The sequence below is a fragment of the Chelonoidis abingdonii genome, chromosome 7, assembly GCF_003597395.2.
Source record: "Chelonoidis abingdonii isolate Lonesome George chromosome 7, CheloAbing_2.0, whole genome shotgun sequence".
In the NCBI taxonomy this organism is placed as follows: Eukaryota; Metazoa; Chordata; order Testudines; family Testudinidae; genus Chelonoidis; species Chelonoidis abingdonii.
The window spans coordinates 34,409,045-34,431,880 of NC_133775.1; the positions used below are offsets into that span (position 1 = coordinate 34,409,045).

Consider the following 22,836-nt stretch of genomic DNA (forward strand, 5'->3'; position numbering starts at 1 on the left):
TAGTATACTAGATCTGATTCAGTATGGCAATTCCTCTGTTTCTCGGCACTTCATCTGTAAGTTTCCTTTCAAGGTGACCACCTGCCTCTTTGAGCATGGGAGGCAGTACGTTCTGTCCCTGGGGTGAGTGAGCCCTTATATTGTTAAAAGAGCTTCTTTTCTGAAAATTCTAAATTGTTGGGTCTCAGAGCCAAGTTTTGTCCCAAAAGCACTGTGGGTATGCTTGAACCTTGTCTCCACTTGTTGTGTCCTATTCCTGTTAGAGGCAAGGATCAGACCATCACACTATTCTTGCCAGAGGGGAATCTGATGAATGATGGATCACTGAGGCAGGAGCTGACATTAATTTAATGAGAAAATGTACCAAAGTAAAACTATAGATGATTGGCATTTTGATGCTAAAATAAATATGACCTCCTGCACGCATTTGCCTTTCCCTGAGTTTTTTGTTTAACACAATTGTTACCTAAAATTTGGGCTTCTTTATTGCTCCTGCAACTTCTCATGTCAAAATTAGCTTTTTCTTCTTTGAGTAATTGTTTCTGTGAGTACTCCGCTTCAGGTGTGCATAGACATGTGTGCCTCTGATCAGAAACTTTTGGTAGGAATGTCTGCATGGTCCATGCCTGTGTGCTGTACATTGTTATGCTACAATCCGAGGGCGTATAAGGCAGGCTGGACCTACTGTTGCTCCAGTTACTTTTCAACTGCCCAAGGCATGAGATGAAGCACTGCAATATCTGTGAATTAGCATGGACCCCTAATCCTATCTAACTTTCTTCAGCTTATCCTTAAATTTGTATTTTTATTTTACTTTTTACTTATCTTGCACACTTTTTGTGTGGTCTTTTCATTCCCCCCCGCCATCTTTTTGACAGTCAGGGTTCTAAAACCTGCCAGACATGTAGAAGGTCTTCTTCCCTTCAGCAACAGTCATTCCAGCTATCCCCACTGACATTGTGTCAATGTGCAAGATCTTCATCAGATTTGAAGGCTGACCCAGAAGACTGAGGAAGGCTAGACTTAAGCTGCTTCCCATGGTGCATTCTGTGCAACCTTCCTCCAACTGAGGGCCCACCAACAGCCCTAACTCAGTGTATCAGGGTCAGCCAACCAACACTGTCCTTCAACTTCTACAGCTTTGTCTCTGTTGGGTAAGAATCATGGCCAGCTTCAGAGACTAGCTCAAAGGACTCAAAAAATAAGAGACCTAAGTCCATTGATAAAGAGGAGTTGAAGAAAGGGGGTACTTTACCTCAGAAATCTACAAAGAGATCTCATGTCCCATCTCAAGTACAGTCAAAGCTCCTAGACTCTCCTGTACTGCGCTTCCTGCACCAACTAAAAAGACTTCTAGTGCTACTTGGACTGAAAAGTTTCTTGATACACAGCCCTACCTGGTACTGATGGAAGTACCTGGTTCAGAATCAGCCAGGCAGAAGAACTCTGCCACCTCAAAGAGATCAGTACTGGCACCAGCTGCCCCAGTCCCTGCCCCTCCAGCAGGGCACAGTTACCAAGGGTATTCCGATCATGACCCTTTCCATCTTCGATACTAGTGGCTTCAGCTACAGTGGACTTGGCTTTCCAGTGTCCTGCCTCCCCTATACTGAGCAGATTACTGTTTCTGAAAAATCTCCTAGTCTCTGAGGAGCCCAGGTCTCCCCTACTAATGGTACCAAAGAAAAGCACTCCTCCAGGGCACTCTCTGGTACCAGTGAGATCAGCTCCCACCTTCAATAGAGGGGAAGACTCTTCTTCTGACTCCAGAAATCTCAGGGTTTCACCACCTGCTCATTCAGATCTCCTTCCCCAGAAGTCTGTTCTGAAAGAATTTCATCAGGACCCAGGCACATGCAAGCCCCTCAAAAGCCCTCTTGGTATGACCACCCTTAGGGTCCAATACCCTTCCCCTATGCCCATTTCAGGGGCTCTTCTGGAATCCCTGGGCCACATATGAGGAGACCAGTCCTATAGAGCACAACTTCTCAATAGGGCCACGAGGAAAGAGAGCTACACTATTTCTCAGTACCCTCTTCACTTGTCCTCTTGTCAGGAGGAACCCTTTGTGGAGCAAGAACTGAGGGCTGATTGGGAAGCTACAGCACCCACTAATAAATCCTCCTCTTCTCCAGATGGGGCTGTAATGCCGCTTTCCCCCTCTCCTGTGCAGATGACTTCAAACCTTTTCAAGACTTCATGAAAAAAATAGTTGAGTCTCTGCAAACCCCTCTGGAAGAGGTACAGATTGAGAAAAACCATCTTCAACAAAGCCTATACTTTGCTAGTTTTAGACTTTTAGATGCATGTTTTCACTTGCACACAGTTTTGGGAAAATTTGGGACTAGGAGTGTGTTGGGATCACTTTGCTATTTGTAACCAAGGCTGATGGAAGCCAGAGTGGAGCTATGGGACTGTAGATAGGCTGCTAGGGTCAGAACTGCTGAACCAGGCTGGCTGTATAGCACCCAAACACTCAAGGTCTGTCCTGCATTCTTGTTGCTGATTGAATATCACAGGCTGGGAGCTACAGTACCAAAGTATTGTGAGGCACTCTGGCTTATAGGGTAACAGTTAACACATCCCCCTACTGGTCTGTATTGTACCCCAAACCTTATGACAGCCGTTCATCCTGGTTATAGCCCACTGATATCCTAGGAAGGTCCAGAGCACAATGGAGGATCTTCTGTTCAAGGCCACCAAGCTGTTCGTTGACACCATGACTAAATACCTCGAATCCAGAGCAAATCTTCAGTACTTAGGAATCTATTATCCTGCAAGCAAAAGCAGGTACAGCAGATCACAGACCAGACCAGAGGTTCTGCCCCATCTAGTTTCAAACATATCACAGGGCCACAGTACCACCTAAGAAAAGATCTTGGTTCCAAAAGAAAAGACCATCTAGCTTCATCTCTGTGGTCATCTAGCTGTCAACCTTCACCAAGCGTCTGTTTTGATATATTGGTTGAGAGTCATGAAAATGGATCCTAGAAATACGTTTGCCACAGAAAAATGTTGAATTTGCATTTTTCCCAGAAAATTTTTCGATTTTACATTTTTGAGAAAAAATAAAAACATATATTAACTATTAACTAAATTTTACCGAAAGTACCAGTGTCACTTATTCAGTGCATTCAACCTCCCCCTCTTGTGGTTGATTTTTGAATATGCTTTAAATTTACATAACTAAACATACTCCGATAAACTGCTTCTAGCATATAGAAATTATTCAGTAGCATAAAGGAGTTTGCGTTTTTAATGCCTCTCAAATTTCACTTCATCCTCCAGATATGAGTAATAGTTATGAAAAGACCACCTCATACGCCTACATTAACCAGGACATTCAGTTATCCATCTTCTACCCTAAGCTGCACAATTCTAGAGTGGAAGCTAGTCTGCACACTCTGAATGTTATGAGGGCACTAGTGTTCTGCCTAGAAAGAACTAGACCCTTCAAAGCCTCTCCTAGACCGTTTGTCTCCTTTGTAGACAGAATGAAAGGAACCCCTATTTCTACCCAAAGACTATCCATGTTGGTCTCTGGATGCATTGTGTCCTGCTACAAACTCTACAGTGCATCCGCCCTCAAGAGTGACTGCCCACTCCACTTGAGCACAGTCTACATCTGAGGCTTTGCTCAAAAATGTCCCCATCAAAGGCATCTATAAAGCTATCATCTGATCATCCATTCACACCTTTTCCGAGCACTGTGCCATAGGTAAGGCCTTATATTTTCAGGTTTTATTTTAAAATTTCCTGGGAATTTATCAATTTTTTTTAATTACCAATTTTTACTTTTTTTAATTTTGTAAAACCTGAAAACAAAGGACAGCAGCAGCTATGGGTACCAGTACTCGGAGGGTGCAGCTCTATGCCCCCTGTCACTACAGTGGTCAAACAATCTGAACTGCCAGAACGCAGTTCCCTTCCTCTTCACAGTGGGGGAGCTGAAGGGCTGAGGTCAGGAGGGGACTCTGTCTGGCAGGGGAAGCAGATAGGCTGCATTGAAAGACCCAGATACCAGGAACAGTACTCAGGGGGTGCAGACTTCTGGTCCCTGTGGGCCTGTCACTGCAGTGGTTGTATGGTCTCAGCTGCTGGGACCCAACTCCCTTCCCGTCTCGCAGCAGCTGAGACCACACAACCACTGCAGTGACAGGCCCACAGGGACTCTTCAAGGGCGGAGCTCAACCAAAATTTGGTGGAAATTGCTAAAACCTGAATATTGACTTTTTTTTAAAAAATGTAGGGATTTTCTGGAGAAAATCAGTAAATAGTGAAAACAAGTGTATGTTTCCAAGTCTAATGCACCTTTCGGATGGCTGTTCTCCAATCTGGGCTAAATAGGACTTCTCAGCACCAGCCCCCATAGCCTGAGCATTGCAAAAGTCACCTGAAATGGAGCACTCAGAGGGGGCAATTACTCAGAGAAGAAGAAGTTACTTACTCATACAGTAACTTGAGTTCTTCAAGATGCTTTGTCCCTACAGGTGCTCCACCCTGCTTCTCTTCTTTGGAGTCCAAGCATTAGGCTAGATTTCATGGTGGAGAAGGAACTGGAGCAGGGGTGGGTCCACCCTGTCTTATATGCATTCAGATCAGAACAAGGGTGTACAGCAGTGGTTGGCAACCTGCAGCCCGCGGGCCATATGGTGCCCATCAGGGTAAACAGATTGCAGGACGCGAAACATTTTGCGGACGTTGACTGTCTGCAGGCACAGCCCCCCACAACTCCCAGTGGCCATGGTTCGTCATTCCTGACCATTCGGAGCTGCAGGAAGCATCAGCCAGCATGTCCACTAGGCTACAGAATGCTTGCACGGATCACGTGGACACTGCTACCAAAAATCTCTTTTCTGAGGCATATAGGCACGCACTGACACCTGAAGTGGAGAATCTGTAGGGACAAAACATCTCAAAGAACTCAAGTTACTGTACAAGTAAGTAACATCTCTTTTTATATGCTGTGCTCCTGTCAATGACTGAGAAGAGACAAGATTTATATTTTCTCTCTTTACCTTTTATTTTTGATTCCTAGGATGTTGCTTTTGTCTTCACCTGTCATCCTTTTGCTATTCTATTTGCCAAACATGTTTATATTCCTGATTCTATTTGCCAAACATGTTTATATTCCTTCATGTGATGCTAATGCAGCTCTGCAGGTCATATCTCCATTATAGGGATGGAGGAAATATTGCAGCTGGATTTAATGCTGCTTTTCCCCTTCTATTGTAGGCTGTGCTGTATGAAGCAAACCTGCTTCAGTACTTTGTGGGGTTTGACACCAGCCAAACCACCAGAATGACCAGTTGGAACCTTTTGGGATCTTGGGAGCATTCTCTGGCTTTCAGCACCTAGTCATCTAGCCTTACTTGGCCTAAGCAAACTTGCTGTAGTTTCTCTCTTTAAAAAACTTGTCGGACTTTTTGTCATACTTTTTAACAGAAAATTAGAACTCTGCAGACCCAAATCATTGGCTTAAACTTCTACTTTTAAAACATTACTGCTAGGTTTTTTCCCCACAACATATGTTTAAAAGATACAATTGTACTGACATTTTTCTCCCCTCCCTCACAGATTGTTTTGAAGTAACGACTTTGACTAAAGATAAGACAAAGAATTAGTGACCCATTTTTAGTGGGGACTTGCACTTGACTGTTTTTTGAAAGCTTTAGTCTTCAGATGCCAGATGTTGACACACAGCTTGTTTTTTAAAGTGATTGCCCTTTTGCTGCTCCTTATTATTTAAGGCTTCACAGCTGTAGGTTGCATGCTTTAGTCTGATCTTCCTAAAATGGCTTTTTTAATACAGTTGCACAAGTGCTGTAGGACAGGTATTGTACCAAAAGGTTACTGGTTGTGGAATCTTGACTACTCATCCAATCCAGTGACGGTACTGCAGCAACCGATCTATATTACTGCATCCAGCAGGTTATCTATGTCTTCTGACTACCTCTGCTGTAAATAGCATATTGATGGCAATGACTAGTGTTGAGACCTTGCCAATCAATACTAACATTGAATAAGAGTTAATTGACACAAATAACTACATCTCTTAGTTTGTGTACAAGAATGACGCCTGCTTGTGCTCTGATCAATAATGGCTTCTTGCAGAGCACTGATAGAAAGCCGCTTTCTCTGCTATTTGACAGTGTTTTCCCAGGTGATTTGGAGCTGTCTCTTCCACTGTATCTCATCAGAGCAGATTAACTGGAATGTTACATATGAATTGCCTGTCAAGATCATTCCATCAGGCATTTCTTGGTAGTTTTTATCACTCATCGGTATTGAGTCAAGACGTTAAAGTCCTTGTTTTGTCTCATATTCTCTAAACAGAAAAGAGTAACCGTTTACCACATATTAACTTTTTGTTGCTAGACACTGCCTTCAGCAATTTCATATAGTAGTCAGTACATGTTGGTATGTTTCAGACAATCTATGTTATTTAACCAAAAATACTCAGTATATTATATGACGTGGCCATTTCGTTTAGTACTCAATGTTAATTTTATTAAACCATAGGAAGGAAATAATACAGATGGAGATGCACTGCTTCAGTAGTCATGGCTGATTCTTATAAAATTGATATTTAAACTATAGTCACACACTTATTTTGTTTGGAAGAATCATGTGAATTCACTGAGGATGGGGAGAAACAACATCTTTTTAGTTTTTTAGTTTTAGTGTTTTAGTTTTTAACTTACAGAAGAAATTCCCTAGCTCTGCCAACTGCTCAGGCAGATAAAGAAATACGAAATGTTCATATATAGAGCGTTTTTCGCTAAAGATGAATAGAAAAGTGTTAGGTTTCCAAACCAATAACCAGATGCACATAATGCCAAGAGTGAGAAGGTGGTTAGTTGAAATGAATTACTATGCTGAGGAAATAAAGCAGGAAAGGGAAGCAGTGAGGATGTCTTGTTCTCCTTATTGGTCATATTTGAGTATCTCTTGCTTTTCTATTGAAACCAGACTAAGCAGAGTTTACAAATTGTGTTTTATATGTGATTATTTTGAACCATTATACTAGCTGTAATATTCTGGAATTTTACACAAACTTAGCAAATAATAAGATTGCCATGGATAAGGTTTCAAAGTGTCAAATGCTTGGATCTTTCAGTTATTCTTTTGTTAACCCTAAATTCTCATTCAGGGCAGGGAGGAGATCATTCCATTATAGTAGAAAAGGTCAACCTTAAAACTCAAACAGTTGTTTTTGTCAGATATTGATAAAAACAAATGACATATATTACTGATTTAGAAGTGACTATATTTGTAATATTACCTTATTGCTTGGTAAATGATGTATGATATTATATGGTTTGTGATGTTCTGCTAGTGTAGCAACTATCATAGTTTGTAATGCATTCAGAACACCAACAGTGCTCTGTCCTGCTGCTGAAACCAGTTTAGGTTATTGGCTAAAAAGCTATGGCTGTGATTTTGTAACCAGTTAGAGGCATAGTCACCTTTTAATCAGTTATGGATAACACAGTTCAGTTTCTGTCACACAGCAGTTTTTGCCATCACAGCAGTGTTTAAACATTCACACCTGCCTTGCTGCATAACCCTATTTTACTGCAACATTTTGAGAAAACCTGGCCAGTTATTCCATACTACCTCCGCAGGGTATAGACTGTCTAGATGACATGCACACAGAGTGGGAGCAACAGTCTGGCACAATGTACTCTGGGGTGTCCTAGCGTACAAAACTGGTGAGGGAAGGAGAACTGTCAGAATAGCTAACATTGGCATGATTACAAAAAGACAACCATGTGGTAGGTTGGCCTCTGGCAGGAGCAAAACGCTGTTAATTGCCATGGTTATGGAATTTTATCTGCATTTTGTAAACATAAACCTGTGTAGTGTTAACTGTGCCAGTTGTGTGAATAGGGCCTTGGGGTCTGATGTGCAAGGTATCTTGAGACTGACCTAAAAATTCTCATGATGTATTCAATAACTGCCTTGAATTGTTCTGTCAAATCCACCTCTCTACTCCTCCACTTTGTGCTGTTTTCTCTCATGTAGTACGAAAGTGTCATGTCGGAAGGCCAAAATCTATTTGTTGCTGGTTCCCTGGAAATAGAGTGCCTCAGTGGTCAGCATATAAGATACAGCAGAGTATGTCATCTTCCAGATAAATGTGCTGCATGTGGAAGGAAACATTCTGCTCTGTGCCTCAGAGTTAACAATCTGGTGGGATGGTCTCAAACGTTATCTGTCTATCATGCAATATTTTTCCCACCCCAGCAGCTGAGGCCATACTACCCATAGTTATTAAAATTATATGCGCTGCCTGTAAAGGTCCAACTGTGGGCACTGGTGTCTAACAACTTTTACAAAATTGTCTGTAGGGGTAACTTATTGAGCTACCACTTCAAAAACCAGTTGTTAGCATTGCCCAGTGTAACTGGTGGTATACATTGACCTGCCCAAAAAAGAAAACCCAACTTGTGATGCACATTCCTAGTTGAGATTGTAGGGCTTGAGGTTTAGAAAAAAATTACTTTGTCTTGTAAAGTGAGCACATTTGGTATGAAAATCAATGAGATTCAAGAAACATGGACCTAAGGCCTGGTCTACACTGCTGCTTACGTAGATGTAAGTTACATCACTGGGATGTGAAATAATCACCCTCCTGAGCAATGTAGCTTACATCAACCTAATGTGGTGTCTACACCACACTATATCATCAGGAGGTGCTTTCCCACCGACTTACCTTCCACCTCTCGGTGAGGGAGAGTACTGAAGTCGATGGGAGAGCGCTCTCCCATCGACTCATTGCGTCTTCACCAGACCCACTAAATTGATGCCACTGCATCAGTCGCAGCAGCACCAATTTAGCATGCAGTATAGACAAGCCCTAAGTGTGCCATTTTTTCAGATTGTCTATTCAGAGTGGAGCCATACTTTATAAAATATGTACCTTAGTATGAGCACTGGGCAGAGAGAGTCATCATTTCGGCTCACAGGTAGTTAGTTTACAGGTCACTGGAATAGTTTTCTGGGTTGGGTTAACAGATAGGGGGAAAGTATGCTCTCTTTCTCCTTCCACCCATGTTAAGGGCTTTAGACTGTAGCCAGCAAGTGGAGGCCCCTTGAAGGGGACTAATGATTTCACTAGTGCTGTCAGCACAAGCCACAGTTGGCCATTCAGCCAGGGCTACCATATGCTTTTCCATAGGTGACTTCCAACAAATGTACATTTCTGTCCCCTACAGCTTATTTGAAAACCTACCAGGAACAGTTTCTTCTGTTGAAATGTCCTCAAATGGCTTGAGTCTTTCCTGTTAGATAAAACCCTGAAGGTTGTGATGGAAAACTGTCCCTCTGCCCCTAGAATGCCCCCATAGGGCCATGTCTCCCATCTTAGACAATTTCTGGATGAAGCCACTGGGTAAGCTGGTGAGACAGGCTGAGAGGTCACCGTTATGGAAATAATGCCCTTCACTATGTCTCCCAGCTTTCCCAGTGCCTTCTGAAATGAGAACATAAGGGAAAAGCAGCTGTTTCAACTGAACCAAGGTAAGAGAGAAGGGTGCTGATAGGAAAAAGAAGCACTTTGAATAATTTACCAACTCCACAATATCTTTGAGTGTTCACAGCTTTGGATGCCCAAATAGCCACACCTACTCTCATCTGTGGCTTTCCATAAGACTAGCCGCTGACCCAATCCGACCAAATCTACCCATGGTAAATCATGGATTGTGACCTCCAGGCTTGACTTGTTGCAGCTCTGTTATATATAGGGATGAAGCTTCACTTGGTGCAAAATCCAGTAGTCCACTTGTGCAGCAACATGGGTCTTGGTGCCACACATCATTCCTGTGCTCTGCTCTCTGCACTTTCTCCTCATTGAATAGAGTATAGTACAAAGACTCTGTCTTGATATTCAGAGATCACCAAGTGATTGGCCGTAGCTATGTGGAAACCTGTGTATCCCTTTGCAACCGTGACTTCTGTTGACAGCTACTCTAGATGTGAAATATGAAACTTGATCAGTAGGGGGATATATGGAGTACGGGAGACAGAACTTTTGCTGGTATGGGACCTAGGCTTCTGAACTGTCTCTCTGGAAATAAGAATGACCTTGGACCTCACTGAATCCTGAACTAAATATAAATTCTGTTTCTTTGACTTAGCTTTTCCCCCCTCCCCCCAGACCACTCATGCATAGGAGCCATGAGTGAGTGGGAGGGGGAATTCTGCTACCTTTCAAGCTATTACGACAGTTGCAGAAAAGAAAGAGGGGTGTTCTTACTATTTGTGAGGTGCTGATATAAGAGGGTGATGAAGGCCAAAAATTTAAAATACCTAGATATTGTGCAATATTGTTAAAAATATAACAAAACAGATTATGATATTAGCTACTCGAGTGTAAATCTGGAGAAATTTCACTGAATTCCATAGACTTACTCAGCTTTAACACTGCTGTAACATGGACCAAAATCTGATCTTGTTGTGGGTGTCTATAAGTAGGAAGGAGGTTGAAAATCTTCTTTTTAAGGATACTTGAATATTAATATACTACACATAATTCAATGGGTCTTCCAGGTACTCACCATTTCTCAAAATCAAGCCTTAAAACCCCAGCCCCTTATTCTTGCTTAGTGGTAAGTTTCAACTGTTTTGATCTTATTTGTGTTCTAAAACATACAATTTTTGATGTTGCCCTTATTATTTTTCAGGTTAACAAATACAAATATTATTCACAAAATTCCAGAATGGACCCTCATTGCTGTTGTGTTGTTATCAGCGTAAGTACTGCAGTTATTCTGAATAACCGATATGACATATATCTAAGGATTAGAAAAATTATATCAAATATAAAGGTGTTTTTCTTTAACTATGCTTGGCATTATACACAGGTTTATTCACATAAATTCATTTTGCCAGCAGTTTTGTAGCTGTCAGATTTTCAGTAACAAATAATCATTTGAAAAATTACATCTTGCTTAAAAAATACTAAATCCTACAGACCTCAGGTCAGTGTTGCTGTGTGTTTTTAAGCATTACTTCTTTTCACTCATCTCTCTAAAACATTCATTTTTCTCTCTGATATATAGTACTTTTCAGCAGAGGCTTTGTTATATTTTGATCCAGTTATCTGTTATATAACCTATAAAAAGTACCCTTTGTGTATTATAATAGATATTACATATTCAATAATAGACTTGTTTTGAAAAAACTTTTAGAATGGAAGAAAACACAGTGGAAAATACTAAAGGATACTTTCTATTACATGCTAATTTTAGTGTGTTCTTGCCTTTCTTAAATAATTCATTTTTCTCTACAGCAAGAATTCGTTTTTACTTGAAAACAGGCAGTACATTTAAAAAATTATATACCCAAATTACTTTTCAACACACTGTTGAATAAACTTGTGTTTTGAGATAGAAAAATTCTCATTTTGCAGCCATAACTTATTCGGACTGGGATATTTTAATTAAATATCCCCAATCTGCATTTAAACATACTTAAACATTTAAAATGTCTAGACTCCTATATCATTTTAGTTTGCATGTGGTGAGATCTGGTCTTCATCAGTTTTTTTTCTTAATCATAAGCCTGATTTTACATACTCCTTTTCAACATAATTCTGAAGTCATAAACAACACAAACTATAGTCAATATATCAAGTAACTTTCCTCATTTTTATTCTCCAAATTAGTGTACAGATTTAAAGTTAAATAAAGGCAAAATGTAAAGGTTTCAGTGTTCTAAAACAGGCAGTTCTTTTCACAAATTCATATTAAACATTTAACATTAGTTCACCTTTTAAGAAATCACTGGTGGTTTCACACAGTGTCAGACTCTGCCTTTCAGTAGGGTTAAAACCATCAAGCAATCTTTGTGTATGTCTTTCAGCTTGAATTACAAGATTGCAAAAATCTTATTGCATAGACTGTTTATTACTGCACTGCTGCTTCTTCTTTTGGGCTTCCTGGGTCACTGGAGCCTGTAGGACAGAGAAGTACTTACCAGACATTCACAGGTCAAGAAGTGTTGTGGGCCAACCTCATAGCGTCCCCAGTACTGCACTTACTTTCTTTGATATTACTTCAGTCTGACACATTATTCTGGCTTTACTGTCCCAAGGAAGGCTATACCAGTAGGCATTAGAGTAGGCTTCAGCGAGCCCTACATCTGTGTCACCCAGCCAGATACTGCTCAAATGATTCATTAAATCAGAACACAGAAAGTAACTTTACTTGAATGCCTTGGTATAAATTTTTTATCAGCTGTAAGAACAAATCTTTTGTCATTTTTACTATACACTCTTATGGTTGAATTGGTAATTTGTGAAACAGATCTTATGAATTTTTCAGGCAGTTTCTTTACATTCAGTGAAATGACTGTTTTGTTCACAAGTAAAATGTGTGTCTTTGGTCATCTGCTACACAAAGTGTTAATAATGAGCTATAAATGTTTACAAACCTAATTGCAGTTTTACAGATTGCTTTAAAATGTAGCCAAGCAAAAGATGCAGTAGTAGCAGGCAGTCTTTTCTACAAAGCCACAGGGTCAGAATAGGAGCTGTCTTACCTCTGCCCAGATAAAGGCTTCAGAATTGGGCCATAAAATAGCGGAGACTAGAGAATATTCTTAATCTTATTTCAGTGAAAGCAAAGATAAAACTTCCATTGGCTTCAGTGGAAGCCAGAATGGGCACCAGGTTTGTTACAGAAGTGATGGTCTTTGGTTTTTCAACAATAGCCCAATTACCTTCTCCTGTGGAGACACGAGTGCAGAGAGGGGAAGAGAACTTGAGGATTCCCCTTGAAGAATTTCCTCCCATTTTCTCTGTCTGGAGGGAGAGTATTGATTCACTTCTGGAAAGAAAAGGGAGTTCAGCCTTCAGAACCATGGCTTTTTGGAAATCCATGTGGAACTCTGGGAAATCTAGTGGAGGCCAGGAACATCCAGATGGAGGTCCTATACATCTGCTTCTCCACTCCCAACCTGGCTCCCTGGTAGACCTGTTCCTCAGGCTGCTCCTGCTCCTGAAGAGGAATTCCATGGCCTGGAGGGGCTCCACAGAAAAGCTTTAGGCTGGATTAACTCTCCTGAAGATTCCATGGGGTCTAGAGCAGGATGATGCTTGTCAAAAGCAGACTGATAATCACCATGGACCCCCACAAAGAACTTTCTATGGGGTCTAGGTCAAAAGATGTCTGAAACCACTTTCACTTGCCTCTTTGACAGAGAGAGATATGGAGGGTCTCTTCTGCATGTGCAAGTGTCAACAGGGCATGATCTGGCCCCAGGGACAGGTGGTGGCTGTGTTATTCCTAGAACCAAACAAGAGGGTAACACAAGCAACAATTTGAAAAGAAGCTAATTGCACATCTCCCCAGCCTGGCTGAAAGGTGATATGATGGAAGCTCCTAATGTACGAATAACCTGGGGGATCAGAGGGAATAAGAACATGGGCTAGAATGAAGGAGTGAACAATGGGATTTGAGGGCTACACATCATAATAATCCACCTGTTTCATTTTCCAAATCAAGGAGACATGACAAAGAAGTAGCCTCTCTCTGATTTGAGGACCTAAGGTGTTTTGTTTTTTAAAAAGGTAGCAACTGTGTCAGACGTCACTTGCACCCCGCTCCTTAAGCACAGATACTATGATTCATCACTTTCTTGTCACACATGGGTGTCATGTGCTGGAGAATGATATTGAGAAAACTTCCCAGTGCATTTTCATAGTACCCTGGATACTTTTGTGTCTGTGAACTCCCTGCTTTGCTGCTGGCCAAGGTTACTATTACCATTAGTGATGTCTCAAATTTAGCAAGATGTGATTACTGCTTAATAGTTTGTATTACCATGGCACAAAATTTTCCTTTGTTTCCTTAGCAAGGTGTGTGTGTAATACATAGGTTTTCTTTATGTATAAAATATAGGCTATTAAGGTAGTAGAACTACCTGTCCAGAGAACATTCAGATTAACACAGTCTAAATGATCATGATATCAAAAATGAATGTCCAATCTGAGCCCTTAATGAAAATCTAACCTGAGACATTTCCGTCTGTCCGTTCAATACATTGTCATTTGTCATATTATATACTGTGCTTTCCTAGACTGCCCTTTGACATCCAGTGAAGAGGCTTACCCAAATATTCCTGAATACAGCACCTAAGCCTGGCATGGGGCGGGAACAACTTTAAAATGATGCACAGACCAAATGCTTTATTTGCTTGCTAATTAGTTTTGTAAGTTCAGTGGTGGTGGTTTGCAGTCACTCCTTTTAGGAATGTCTTAGAGTTTAAATTTGATATTATAGTAATATCTGTTATATAATGCAGTATAAAACAAAATACTGGAAGATATAGCTTTCCCCCCAAGATCTTTGCTTGATATGAAATGAAGCAGATAAATTTATATATACACAGTATTTAAAGAGAGAGGAAATCAGAAGGTAGGGAAGATTATATACCCCTGATACGGTCTAATGGAAAAGCTTTCAAGATATTCTCAAGAAATGTCTGCTTTCATTTTATTTATCTGAACTGGCTGGTTCCAGTGAACTGTGGTCAGTTTCATCTGCAAAGTCCATGCAACAGTTTTTCCCTCTAAAAGCTTGAGAGCATTTCAAAACATCCTGGGATTACTGGGTAAGCATTAGGACTCAGTGTTTAAACAAACTCAATACGACCATGATCACTAAACAAAAGCCTACGTTAGACATGTGCAGCCACTTTAGGTAAATGTGTCATGTGGAGATGTACTCTAGAGGTTTAGTCTCAGAGATGACAATGCAGGGGCTGAAGAATCTGGATACAAGTGCTTGTTTTTACTTCACAGACAATATAGCATACCTATTGCTCAAAAGAAAAGGCATAAAGAAATCTCTAAATCATTTCAAGAGGAATTTGCTTTTTCGGAAATTTCGGTTGCATGTGTTTATGCTAAATGTTGCATTCTTGATAGGTGAGAATTAAATAGGCCTATACTGACTGTAAAAATATATTGGATGTGAATTTACTCTGCAAAGTAACAATGTAATAATGTCACTCTTACTTCACAGATCTGCTTCCTTTCTGTCATGTCTATGTAGTCAGTTATGTCTATTTAGTTTAATAACTAAAATAAGCTTTTATTCCTGTTACCCTAACAGACAACACACCTTAGAGCAAGTCAGCTGGATGCTATTTTGGATAACAATTCTATTGATAGGTGAGCCAAATTTCAGCTGTAAAATCTGTCTTCATTACACATAGAACACAAGCTGAATATTTTTCTAACCCCAAAATGAGTTTGCAGCACCAGTAGTTAGAAAAATCTTCATTTTTACTTGTAAAATGAGCCCATATGGTCTGGAGCAGTGATACTCAAACTTAGGCTTGGGAGCTCAAGTGGCTCTTTAATGCATCTTTGCAGCAAGTGATATTAAAACACTCTGTGATTTAGTTATTAACCAGTCAGGATGCTTTTACTGTGTTGTTAACCAATTGTAGAATACTTCGTCAGTCATTTTGCTGTGAGAATGGTAGGTAGGTAGATAGATAAATGAAACAATGAATTCACGCTTCTGTGGCTCTTTTGGGTACTGTTGATCGCTAATTTGGCTCCTGAATCACTGAGGTCTGAGTATCACTGATCTGGAGTTCATGACAGTTATGGATCCACAATGCCGTCTTTACAGAGTCATTTTTTGAGTCCCATTCCACTTTATAATTTAAAATGCGAAGAGTCCAACTTTCACCCTAGTTACACTAAGCAAGATTATACTTTCTTCCATTTTTCTCATATTTTTTATTAATAGATCATGAATATTCAGAAATGGTTTGAAGTAAATCGGATGAAATTCAGTAAGGACAGATGCAAAGTACTCTACTTACAGAGGAACAGTCAGCTGCACACATACAAAGTGGGGAATCACTGCCTAGGAAGAAGTATTGTGGAAAGGGATCTGGGGGTCATAGTGGACCACAAGCTAAATATGAGTCAACAGTGTAACAGTGTTGCAAAAAAAAGCAAACATCATTCTGGGATGTATTAGCAGCAATAGTGTTTTAAGGAAGACATGAGAAGTAATTCTTTCACTCTACGCTGTGCCGATTAGGCCTCAACTGGAGTATTGTGTCCCATTCTGGGCGCTGCATTTCAGGAAAGTCCTGAGAAGAGCAACAAAAATGATTAAAGGGGTAGAAAACATGACCTGTGAAGGAAGATTGAAAAATTTGAGTTTGCTTAGTCTGAGAGGAGACATGATAATAGTTTCCAAGTACATAAAAGGTTGTTATAAGGAGGAGAGAGAAACGTTCTTTTTAACCACTGAGAATAGGACAAGAAGCAATGGGCTTAAATTGCTGCAAAGGAGGTTTAGGTTGGACATCAGGAAAAACATCTTAACTGTCAGGGTGGTTAAGCACTGGAATAAATTGCCTAGGGAGGTTGTGGAATCTCCATCATTGGAGATTTTTAAGAGCAGGTTGGACAAACACCTGTCAGGGATGGTCTAGATAATACTTAGTCCTTCCATGAGTGCAGGGGACTAGACTAGATGACTTCTTGAGGTCCCTTCCAGGTCCTATGATTCTATGAATGTTCAAGTGTAAATGAAGTTTTCTGCTAAACAGCAAGTTTAAGCATTTATTTTCTAAGCATACTCAATTGTGCTTAGTCAGCTTATTAGTATAAACCTAGTATTTACTGTATGATACTGTACTTCCTCCTAGCACCATTCAGAAGTTAATTAGGAAACATATGCAGTACAGTAATTTTGTAGTCGCCTAGCGCAGTCACCCCTGCACATGTTACTGAGTATGAAAAAGTTCACCACTACTTTAAAACTAAATTACAGTCTTTAGCCTCATCATTAATAGGGAGCACCAACATATAATGCTTCCCAGCGTCCCTTGTTGCACAGGATGAGCATTCACTGTCTTGCATACCTGCCACATCTACTGCCCAATGTAGGAGGAGACTGGGGTGATAGGCCCCTTTCAGGTGTCTTGCACCTGTGAAGTTATATGGGAAGAGTTCATGTGTTTCTGTTTATATATGTATAGTACTGTAAGAAGTGCCATCAGCCTCAGTTTTGAAGGGTGTGGGCATTGTATGCAAAGAAATGGAAAGTTTTCTAGTCCTTGGCCCTGTGAATGGCCAGGCACAATCTGGCCCTTACTTTGCCCTCCTCCTTGCCTACCCTTAAAAAACCCAAAATACCAGTAAGATAAGAATTCTAGATAAGAGGAAAATATACAAGTCAATAGAAATACTGGGATTTTTTCCATTGATAAACACATGTCCAGAAGCTCCAAAACAGAGTAACCTCATGGAAACTTAATTTATTTAGTTCATTCCCTGCCCTCCCCACACACATACTCCCTTTTATTTTGAATCCAGAAGCCACAAATACAGCTGGGAAGCGATAGTGCTTCCCCCACCACCTCATTTCTGCCCTTTGTATGAATAAGATGTAGCTCTGATTTTCACATCAACTCTAGCCCATGCCTCTCCTAAGGACAGCACACACCTTACGGAAGGTAGTTTTGTCATGTTGACTTTTGTCTGTTGGGGAAAGAGTTGTGTCAACATAGTTCACATCACTTTGAATCTCATGCCACAGTTGGACCCTGAACACACAGGTGAAAAACCATCCAGCCTTACTTATAAAATATATAGGAGTTAATACTTCAGAAACTTTAAATTTTAATTATTGCAAATATATTTGATTTGTTTAATTAAGAGCGTCTACTTTTTAGTGTTACTTTCCTTCTCCTTGCACCACACACACATTAGTGTGCATAATAGCCCAAGAATAAATCAAAAAGTTTGCTTCTGCAAGACTCAAAAGTCTTTCCTGCACCTTTGTAAAAAAAATAAGTTGACTGTAGTCTGGGTGATTCTGAAGAAAAGCAAGATGTTGATGATGTTGCACATAATACAGTATATTTAGTAGCTCAGTAGGGTTGTTAGCAACAGGATTTAGACATAAAGTCTTGGCATTGAAATTACTTTGGGTTCACCCACTGAGCAAACCTAATTGTAAAATATATCATCACAGAGTGAATTACAAAGTACTAGCTTTATTTGTGATGGAAACGTCCCTTTGAAAATATACCTGCTTCCTTATTAATAGGTAATCTTTATACATTAAATGCAAACATTTTTATCATGAAACATAAGCCATCTGTTAGACAAATAAACTTGTATCTTTTTCTTTTATCACAATCTTTTACATTCAAAGCTTTAATTTTATCTCAGTAAACTTTCTAAAGAATGGGCCGAATTCATTGGTGACATACCCTGTGCAGTCCCACTGACTCGAGTGAGGTTTTCACAGGGTGTAAATCTATGTTGAATTGTCTTGTTGTTTCTTGAGAGAATTCAGAAAGATTGCTGAAAGCCTGGTCTTCACAGACACATTGTACCTGCATAATTATTTCAGTTAGGGATGTGATTTTTTTTTTATTTGGTTCTTAAATCGAGATAGTTGTACTGGTACAACCCTTAGAGGATTCAGTTAAACCTCTATAGCCGGAATAAGCTGTGCCAGTATAGCTGTGTTGACGCTAGTGGGGTTGTATACTGCTATAGTTAAAGCAATCCAACTTTTGAGTGTAGAGAAGGCCTAAGATAACAGATAACTTTGGAAGACCTGCGTTACCAGTCCAGTCCTTATGGTTCTCTGTTGTTACTGCTGGAGCTAAAACTTGGTATGATCTAAGGTACTTACTCCTGAGGGCATTCTGCGCCAAAAAATTAAAAAGTCTATGCACAATATTTTAAAATTCTGCAAGTTTTATTTGTCAATAAATAAGTGCAGAGGCTCCAGCATGGCAGTGGGGAGCATAGGCCACTGGCTGCACGAAGATGTGTGGTCACCCTGCAGCTCACCCACCCTCAGGACAAGGACTCAGTGGTGAGGCTGCACCTGACCTTGACACAGTACAAGGCCTGGGCCTGCCCCAGAAACACCATGGGGCCCTGCTCCTCTGCACCAGGCGCTCCTGCTGTGGGGAAGGCATGCTCAACCAGGCAGGATTAAAGTGTGGAGGGACTCAGTCTGGGGGGATCCAGGTGTGGGATGAGAGGATTCTGTATGGGACAACCTGGGTGTGGGCAGCTCAGTGAGGGGTCTAGATGTGGTGGGATCTGGATGCACAAAGGCTCGTTGGGGGGCAGGTTCCAAATGCAGAGGCAATGAGACTCTGCAGGGGCTTCCAGGTGAAGATGGTTGGAGCTCAGCAGTATGGGGGGCTCAGCAGGGGGGCCTGAGTGCTGGGGGAGTGGAGCTTTGTTGAATGGGGGTCTTGGTGCAGCTATTTTAGGGTCAGGGGCATGGGAGTCTGGACCTGGGGGCTCAGGGTGGTGCAGGGCAATGGGGCTCTTCAGGGAGCCGGTTTGAGTGCAGAGAGCTCAGTGAGGGTGGTCGGTGCAGGAGTGGGGGTCTAGAGGCACAGAGTCTGGGTGAAGGGGGCTCCAGATGCAGGGGTTGAGGTTCAGTGGGGTGGGCTTCGGGTACGGAGAGCTAGGTGGGTTCTGAGTGTACAGGATGAGGCTTGGCAGGGGTGGGGTCTGGGTATGGGCGGTCCAAATGCACGGGGGTTGCGCAAATGCGAGGAAGCAAAGAAATCTGCCGGAGACATGAATTCTGCGCATGCATAGTGTCGCAAAATTCCTCCAGGAGTAGGTACTAAATTGGGCCTATCTAAAAGGCCAACACTTAATCCTTCGGATTTTGGTTTGCTCTCTGTCTTAACAGCAATTGAGAATCACAGATCTGATATAACAAACAGTGTTGCCATATCGTTGTATGGGGACAGTAACAGGAGGAAGAATCCTTCCATTTGCCTTGAATACAAAGAGCTGCAAAATCTCATGTTTTTTTAAAAAAACAAAAAAAATTATGGCCTTGAAAAAAATGTAGCTTAAAATTCATCCAGCAGATATGAGTGCTTGAAGGCCTGGAAGTGGTATAACTTAGTGGTTATTAGTGTGCGAAGATGTATAATTGTCAGTCTTCGCTGTCCAAAGGAAGACTATAGAAATTATTAGGGGATTAGGGAAAATAGTGCATAAAAAGCCAGTGGCTGCCCAGAGCGCTGTCTGCACTAATGCTCTCATTGTTGCTACCACCACTGGGGCTGTGGCAACATTAGCAGTGCAGAGGAATTTTTTTTGAAAGAAAATTCCTTTTGAGAAGTCCAGAACTGGAATAGCAGGAGTTTTGCGAACAGTGAAGTTTAATCAGAAAAATATTGATGTGCTTATCTTTCACATCCTTTTTTTAAATTTTGACATATTTAGTAGCAGCAAGTCTATTCCTGGCTTGTCTCTTTACTCAGCTGCATTATTCCAAGTATTTGGTTTGTATATTGGACTGAAAAGTAGATAATCAGATTATTGTGTTAGAAAGTTCTAAAACTAAACTATGATCAATTTTATGGTAAATAGTTTCCATAGTAACTGAGTGCAGGTGGGTCCATTTATAAAATGTTGATGAGTTATTTTCCTAGGTGAATTGGACTGTAGTTTTTCCACCTGCAACACACTGTATGTCTGAATCAATTTTTACCTGAGTTTTTCCATAGCATTAACAGAGTACTGACAAGCAGTTGCAAAGAGAGACTTTTACTATTCACTACTAAATTCATTCATTTTTGATAGCTGTTTATGCAAGAGGTTTTTCATTTTATTTGTAAAATATACTTGAATTTATGTGCAAAGCATTGATATATCTAAGTATCCAGAAGATCTGTTGCCCATTGAAGTAGAATGTGTGTTTTGCTTCACAGAGGATTGTAATTTTACAGAATATTTACAAGCCCTTGCTCTGAAAAGCTTCCATTCTAAGACCCTAGTCTTACCAAGACTTACGCATGTGCTTAACTTTACGTATCTGAGTTTCTCTTCAGACTGTATAAATCTTTCGCCTTTTACTAAAGAATTCTGTGGAGAGGAACACTTAAGAGTTTCTACCTAATTTTTTTTTACATATCTGAGTAGACACAGTGACTTCTATGGGACAAACTCACATGTGTAAGTGTTTGCAGGATCACTTTCTAACTCCACCCAACATAAGTTGAGAAATATGAAAAAACAGGAAGGTATGATCAATGAGGGGATCAGTGTAAGAAGTTTAATAAAAATAGGACTTGAGGAGTTGGATGGGAGGACATTTGATTCATAAGGAACTGATCTGAGAATGAGAGGTGGAATAAAAGGAGGGCCAAAGCTAAGAGAGAAGGAGAAGAAAGCAGTAGAGTATAAGAAGTGAGAAGTATCTTTGATCTGTTGGTCTGGTTAGCAGAGGGGACTGACTTCAAATAAATGGAATCCTTTAAATTAGGTCTGACTTTGTGACATGTATCTGGGGGTGGGAGGACTACATTTCTGGGAAGCAATTGTATTTATATAAAACAATTGATAGTTATTTATTCTGGGGTTTAACTAACAAATTACTTAATTATAAACCAGCCAAGGGAAAATCTTTTGGAACAGCCCACAAAATAAGTGTTATGGCTTTAAATGCCATGAAATATTACAAGCATTGAGACGTGTATATAATATTTATATTTACACTACTAATTACAACAAATGGGTTATCTAGGTGTTGTTTCCTAATTTAGTTCTGATTAATAGATGACTGTATTATGTTTCTGATACAAAACAGTGGACCATATCCTCCGGTCTATCTGAGCTGTGCTTTGCATAGGACCTGGGAGAAGAAAGTAGAGATGGCTTTGAGTCCTCTTGATGCTTCCCTCAGCTTAGTGCCTGGCTCGAGACTGGTCTGGTCTACAGTGTGAGCTAGAGCAACCTCAGGGCTGCTCTTTCTTGCACCTGACTGCTCAAGAAGTTATTCTCAGTGTTGCCAATTCTTGAGACTTTTATGATAATATTTGGTATCTTAAAAGCATAGCTTCTGGAGTCATGTGATTTGGTGAGAATTGTAACTTTAAATTTAAAAAAATTGTGTCTAGTCCTTATGGTCTGTGGAGAAAGTTTGAAAGCATGAACCCTACAGGCTCAAAAACTAGCAGGCAAATAAATAGAACCCCGAAATTATTTTAAACGTAATATTTAATCCAGTCTCATGATTTGTTTTAATGTGTTGGGGTTGGCAGTTAGACCTGGGGATCACAGAGCGCAGGCCTTCTAATTCCCCCAATGTCGTGGGCCAGGCCATGGTGAAACAAGAAAATTCCCAGCTATCTGGTTAAACTGGCTTTCCAGCTACTGTGCGTCACTGGATCAGCATTAAGCAGTCAAGTATTATGGGTGGATTTGACCTGTTGTCCGTATCTGCTGAATATTCTGAAATCTGCATTTTTCCTAGAACAATTACTGTGAGAACTGAATTGGTTATACATATATAGCAAGGAAAATATTCAGAGGGAATGTTATACACAGGACTAGAAATTCAGACCCTGTCTCTGAACTAAAGACAAATTAATGTTAGTATAGTAGATAACCCTCTGACAATACACAGGGAACCGAGGTGTTATGTAGTAGCATGTGTCATTTTTACAGTTTACTTCTCAGAAGAGAATTGCATTTTAACATATCACGCTATAGTATGGCAGAGTTGCATATGCTGTGGACACTAGCATATGCTTGTTCATTTAATGTTTCAAATAAGTTTCACATCAGTTCATTTAATTTTATTAATGCTGATACACACACTGCGAATTCTCTTCTGGTACACCGCCAGTGCACAATATTAATGAGAATGTAACTGAGGGTGAAATTCTCATTAATGAGAATGAAACTGAGGGTGAGAATGTAACTGAGGGTTGTAACTGAGGGTGAAATTTGACTCACTATATTTTTGTCTTTGGAAATTACAATGCGGTCCTAAAACATATCTTTCCTGTGTT

At 40.4% G+C, this 22,836-nt stretch overlaps 1 protein-coding gene and 1 non-coding gene across 5 annotated transcripts in view; both read left to right on the forward strand.

The window, feature by feature from the left end:
• RPAP2 (RNA polymerase II associated protein 2) overlaps nucleotides 1-22,836 on the forward strand; it is a 65,499-nt gene that overhangs the window by 26,981 nt on the left and 15,682 nt on the right. For 2 of the 4 annotated variants that reach the window (XM_032772992.2, XM_032772994.2), the window contains one exon: nucleotides 10,689-10,757. The exons of 1 other annotated variant lie outside the window; for it this stretch is intronic. In XM_032772992.2, the coding sequence (XP_032628883.1) occupies nucleotides 10,689-10,757 (69 nt within the window). Of the gene's footprint in view, nucleotides 1-2,642; nucleotides 2,989-10,688; nucleotides 10,758-22,836 lie in introns of those variants that run through there. One more of the 4 variants, XM_075067791.1, reaches the window with a different exon arrangement.
• LOC116820515 (U5 spliceosomal RNA) lies at nucleotides 20,852-20,963 on the forward strand. Its single transcript, XR_004372634.1, has one exon. It is a non-coding gene; the product is annotated as a U5 spliceosomal RNA (small nuclear RNA).